This window comes from Vanacampus margaritifer, chromosome 16, assembly GCF_051991255.1.
Source record: "Vanacampus margaritifer isolate UIUO_Vmar chromosome 16, RoL_Vmar_1.0, whole genome shotgun sequence".
Taxonomy (NCBI): domain Eukaryota; kingdom Metazoa; phylum Chordata; class Actinopteri; order Syngnathiformes; family Syngnathidae; genus Vanacampus; species Vanacampus margaritifer.
This window is the reverse complement of record NC_135447.1, coordinates 17974866-17980753: the sequence shown is the minus strand read 5'-3', so window position 1 is coordinate 17980753 and position 5888 is coordinate 17974866. Positions and strand designations below refer to the sequence as shown.

The following is a 5888-nucleotide window of genomic DNA, read 5'->3' as shown; positions in this document are numbered from 1 at the left end:
GCCAATGGTTGAGTGTCTGCCCAGTATATAAACAGGGAGCAAAGACCTTCCAAACCGGGTGACCCCTAATTTGGCCGCAGTGAACAGGATCTGATCCCAAGGACTGTTACCTCTAGTCTTGTCTAGTGTGAAGGTAATTATTGCATTTTATTAGTAAGATTCGATGAGGATTCTGAGAAGCCTAAAAATATGTGTGTCAAATGCCAATAATTCTCTTTTTACAAGGATTTTACTATGACGCAACCTAGATTTATTGATATTTGACTAAAGGACACATATGCAGTGGTTTTAGGGTGCCATAACTGACTGTATACTGTGGAATCTTTAGGGTGATTAAGACCATTTGACTTACAACGTGGCTTTCTCGATTCATATGCAAAGATCAAGCTGTTCCAAAAAGTTATTTGTATTTATTGAAACAAATCATCTTGTCATGTGCCACTTTAACCATTGCATGCATTAGTTGGTATTGCAAGTAATACATTCTTTAGACCAGTGGTTCTCAACCATGGTCCCTTAAGTACCCCTATCCAGCCTGTTTTCCATGTCTCCCACAGCCAACACGTGTGTTTCAAACGATCAGCTGATCCGCAAGCTCTGCATAAAGCCTGATAACGATCCTCAGCTGTGTTGGCTGAGAGAGACATGGAAAACAGGCTGGGTAGGGGTGCTTGAGAACCGGGGTTGAGAACCAGTGCTTTAGACAAAGAAACGAATGGCCTGTGCAGTAGACTAGAGCACTTGTTAGCATGCTGAACATGCTAACCAGTAGGCTATAATGAAAACAAGGTTGAGAATTTTTTTCCCAGCTTACTGTTATATATTGAGGACAATTTGGAGACATGATTTGCAGGCAGACATGATGAAACTAAAAATACTCCTTCATCACTCCCCCTCCCTCCCAAACCACTCTATTTTAACTGGTCATATGATACATTGGAAATGGTGTAAGACATGTAACCAGGATTCCTCTGAGGCACATAAAACGACTGCAGCTGTCTCTTTTGAGCTATTCCATATCATGTAATTTTTCCCTTCATAATCATATCAGCTTACTTGTATTTTCCACGTGTTTGCGTCTCTTTGCAGTGTTAGAGAAGCAACCATGCCTTTCGGAAACACCCACAACAACTTCAAGCTCAACTACAAAGTTGAGGAAGAGTATCCTGACTTGTCCAAACACAACAACCACATGGCCAAGGTTCTGACCAAGGAAATGTATGCCAAGCTGAGGGACAAGCAGACACCTAGTGGCTACACCGTGGATGATATCATCCAGACTGGTGTTGACAATCCTGGTATGGCAGAGTCTTTTGATAATTAATTAATTCGCTCCCAAAAATGTTTAAATACGTTCTATTTATATATTAATAATATATGCATGGTCCCAAAAACTTATTTATATGTTGTTGTTTTTTTTATTTATGCCACAGCATACAGAAAGCAGCTTCTGACCTGAAGATGTTGCTTAAAGCAATGGTAGTTATTACAAAAAACGGCCAGCAAGTGACAGCAGAGTATAAGAGATCAACTAGGGCCATGTTGCAACAAGCTCTTTTTCCCAGTGTTTTCAACACGTTTGTGAATAATGATGAAACTTAGCTATATTCTAATGCTAATTTCTGCAGATACAAATATATACATTTTCCTGATGAAAGAAGAGACTCTAATCTTTCTTTTGGTAGGTTTCATGTTTTTATAGCAATAGAACACAATATTCTGTGGGCCTTGCAAAATCAGTCAAACCGCCGGGAGCGAAGGGGCTTGCTTCAGTGAAAATGGCTGGGAGTGAATGAGTTAAATGCATCAGTAAACCAATAACATTTTTTATCTTCTAATAAACCAATTTATTACTTAGGTCACCCCTTCATCATGACTGTTGGCTGCGTTGCTGGTGATGAGGAGTCCTACGAGGTTTTCAAAGATCTCCTGGACCCTATCATCTCCGACCGTCACAGTGGATACGGCCCCAATGACAACCACAAGACTGACCTGAACTTCGAGAACCTGAAGGTCTTTAATGAAGACAACCTAAAATAAAAAATTAAGCAGGGCTATTAATAATGTGTGCATAACTTCACCCTAACATGACACTTGTGTGATTGTAAATAGGGCGGTGATGACTTGGACCCCAACTATGTTCTGTCCAGCCGTGTCCGTACTGGCCGCAGCATCAAGGGATTCACCCTGCCACCTCACAACAGCCGTGGCGAGCGCAGACTAATTGAGAAGCTGTCCGTTGAGGGTACGATTGAGTGCATTAAAACCAGAGGCGTCAAATCCAAGTCCAGAAAGGAAAAACCCTGCCACTGGCTTTAGCCAAAGGTGATTCTACTCAACTGGCACCTGGGAGCTTGTTTACCTGCCGGTGGAGTAGAACCACCTGTGGCTAAAGCTAAAATGTGGCAGGATTTTTACTTTCTGGACCTGGATTTGACACGTCTGATTAAAATACTTGGGTAGTCAGACAGGATGTAAACAATACGCTGCTTTCAAGAAATTCATTATAAATTGTTAAATCTACTTTCTTATCATTTGTAGCAGGTTACGTTATAGACCAAACCTTGTCATTTCCTAATAATACACATCTCTTCAGCTTTGACCAGCCTGGATAATGAGTTCAAGGGAAAATACTACCCCCTGAAGTCCATGACTGATGCTGAACAGGAGCAGCTTATCGCTGATCACTTCCTGTTTGACAAGCCCGTCTCCCCCCTTCTCACTTGCGCTGGAATGGCCCGTGACTGGCCTGATGCCAGAGGCATCTGGTGGGTATGAACTGTTGAATGATATGAAATATGGAGTGATAAAAGAAATAAGGAAACCACTTTATAGACATGTTTTGATGAACGGCCATGCTATACAGTCATGGACATTATTAACTCATTCAAACCCCAAAACATATAAATATGTTTTTTAATACTTTGTACTGCACTCCCAAAAACATATTTATAGTTTTTTTATGCTAGAGCATATCGAAGGCTTTGATACAGCTTCTGAAATGAAGAGGTCACTTAAAGCAATGGTAGTTATTACAAAAAAAGAAAACGCCAGCAGGTGGCAGCAGAGTAGCAGAGAGATGAGAGAGAGATGTTGCAACAAGCTCTTTTTGCCAGTATTTTCAACTGGTTTGTGAATAATGATGAAACTTAGCTATATTCTAATGCTAATTTTTGCTGCAGATACAAATATAACTTTTTTTCCTGATGAAAGAAGAGACTCTAATCTTTCGTTTGTTAGGTTCCATGTTTTTATAGCAATAGAACACAATATAGTGTTGGCCCTGCAAAATCAGTCAAAATCCAGTAAAACAGCCAAGAGCGAAGGGGGTTGCTTCAGTGAAAATGGCTGGGAGTGAACGAGTGAATATTTTGTTACAATTAAACTAGAATTACCAGCTGTGTGATCTAGAAGTAAATGTGGTCAGCAATGACTATACTCAGTCCTAAAAGATTGTCATGAGTAAACATACAAGTATGTATAATGTCTCTTTCGATCCCCTGTTTTTCCATCACAAGGCACAACGACAACAAGACTTTCTTGGTCTGGGTGAATGAGGAGGATCACCTGCGCGTCATCTCCATGCAAAAGGGCGGCAACATGAGGGAGGTCTTTAGGCGCTTCTGTGTTGGCCTTCAGAAGGTATGACAAAAACTCAAATCCTGCCAGAGGTGTCAAATCCAGGTCCAGAAAGCAAAAACGCTCCCACAGTTAGATTTTAGCCACAGGTGCTCCTACTCCCCGGGGAGCTCGTTTACTTGCCAGTTGAGTAGAAACATCAGTGGCCAAACTGGATTTGACACCCCTGAATCTTGCCCTGAAGAAGTGTTACCAAAGAGAAGGGTTTCTTTGACATTCCTTCTTTCTTTGGTCACCAGATTGAGGAGATCTTCAAGAAGCACAACCATGGCTTCATGTGGAACAAGCATTTGGGCTACATCCTGACCTGCCCCTCCAACCTGGGAACTGGTCTGCGTGGTGGTGTTCATGTCAAGCTGCCTAAGCTGAGCACACACCCCAAGTTTGAGGAGATCCTCACCAGGTTGCGTCTGCAGAAGCGTGGCACAGGTACGAATGAAGCTCTTCTTCTCACAAACTCTCTGCAGAGCAGTGAAGTCTCCAATTTCTTAACAACCTCTGTCCTGATTCTCAAAAGGCGGTGTAGACACTGCGTCCGTGGGTGGTGTGTTTGACATCTCCAACGCTGATCGTCTGGGTTCCTCTGAGGTCGAGCAGGTCCAGATGGTGGTTGATGGTGTCAAACTGATGGTGGAGATGGAGAAAAAGCTGGAGAAGGGAGAGGCCATTGACAGCATGATCCCTTCCCAGAAGTAAAAAGGAACAATCATGTTTTTGTTCTCATTTCATGTGCAATCGCTCCAACTGGTGTGAACACAGAGGACACAGCAGCTCACCGAGAGACTCTGCTCACCTATTGCTCCTTCCATCTTTGTTCATGTTATCCTGTGTTGGTTGTTAACACCCTAGGATCAATCCCCACTGAGCTAAGCTCACCTGGCAAACGTGGCAATAAAAAGTAATAATTATTGAAACTGTTCACTGCTCAATAAAAAAGCCCCATTAACAAACACATGAACCCGTGTGTTCTTTATGTCATAAATCCTTCAACATTTCTTTTTTATCACTGGAAGAAGAAGACATTTGAAACTAATGTTGTCGGTTTTTTTTCATTGAATTCTCAGTTTTGACCCAGCCTAATATTTCCATCTTCCTTTCACATCTAAGATCTTGGGGCGCTTTCCGTCCTATCTCCCTCATTGTTTTTCATGTTTCTTTCTTTCAGGTTGTGCCTGTCAAGTCAATTTCGTTGCTTGGTAGTTTGCAGAGGTGGGCTTCCCGTCAATATTGTCCGTCAATGACGGACGCTCATTTTGTTGCCGAATAACGAGAAACTTGGCATTGCCGTAAGTGGGTTTTTGTTCGTCAGTGGGATCATCAATAACCGGGTCACGGACTGACTAATGATGAAAAGAAAACATTGACCGACGTCCACTTCTGCAATGTCTCTCAAGTAAGTTGAAAAAAAGAACAGCCTCAGCACTTCCCGCTCCCTTCCCGTGAGTCGCGTGATGCATTTACAAACACTAGGCTATAAAACAGTAGAACAGCACTAGACTATGTGCAATTTCTGCAGAAATTGCGTGGGAATGCTGAAAGCTGAATGCTAATAGCTGAATGCTTATGAAAAGTGTTATCTGAAAGTACCCTTCATTCATTTAGATGGAAAAGTGGAACTAATGATATCTAATAGAAAAAATGCACACACACACCAAAAACAAACACACACACACTGCGTGGAAAGTGACTTTTTTCAATGTTTGTCACATTGAAAATGAATGGGGAAAAGTTTATATTTAACGTTAAATTGTGTACTGCAAGTTATGTGGAATCAGATGATAGATACCCTGGGAGGCATGAATTTTTTAAGCAAGTTGAAATTTGAATGGTGTAATTCGGTAGTAGTAAAGTATTATGTGGGAGTTGTTAATGCCAAAAAAGTGTGGAGAATAAAAAATGCCTGATATAATAATACTAATAATGGTTAGAAAACATTCCCACAATAAAGAAAATGCATTGAATGAGATGTGTGCATGTCCAAACTTTTGGCCTACCCTGTATTGTAGCTGAACCATTTACACTCACAATCACACCCATGGAAAATTTAGGGTGTTTAATTAACCTACAGTGCATAATTTTGGAATGTTGTTGTGAAATCTTTTAAATTAAACATGGGATTATATTGTCCAATAACATCCTGTTTATTGCAAATCCTTTGTGTGAATAAATGAAAACACTTATGGCCATATCTATTCATATTGATGATGACAGTGTGCACATTAAAAACTAAGACAAAGTGAAACAAAGAA

The 5888-nt window shown here is 41.0% G+C and overlaps 1 protein-coding gene across 1 annotated transcript; it reads left to right on the top strand.

Annotated features, from left to right (window-relative positions):
* On the top strand, nucleotides 1-4593 carry ckma (creatine kinase, muscle a). The gene is made up of 8 exons (XM_077547619.1): nucleotides 1-133; nucleotides 1090-1298; nucleotides 1859-2013; nucleotides 2113-2245; nucleotides 2597-2768; nucleotides 3519-3642; nucleotides 3879-4068; nucleotides 4157-4593. Exons 2-8 carry the CDS (start codon nucleotides 1106-1108, stop codon nucleotides 4333-4335), a joined length of 1146 nt encoding a protein of 381 aa, XP_077403745.1. The 5' UTR covers nucleotides 1-133; nucleotides 1090-1105; the 3' UTR covers nucleotides 4336-4593.
* Nucleotides 4594-5888: the final 1295 nt, after the last annotated feature.

Excerpts from the sequence above, each read along its gene's own strand:
- ckma (XM_077547619.1), top strand. The coding sequence starts at position 1,106 with ATGCCTTTCGGAAACACCCACAACAACTTCAAGCTCAACTACAAAGTT. Across the intron at positions 2,769-3,518 it reads CCTGATGCCAGAGGCATCTG|GCACAACGACAACAAGACTT; the intron begins GTGGGTATGAAC and ends TTCCATCACAAG. Across the intron at positions 3,643-3,878 it reads TCTGTGTTGGCCTTCAGAAG|ATTGAGGAGATCTTCAAGAA; the intron begins GTATGACAAAAA and ends TTTGGTCACCAG.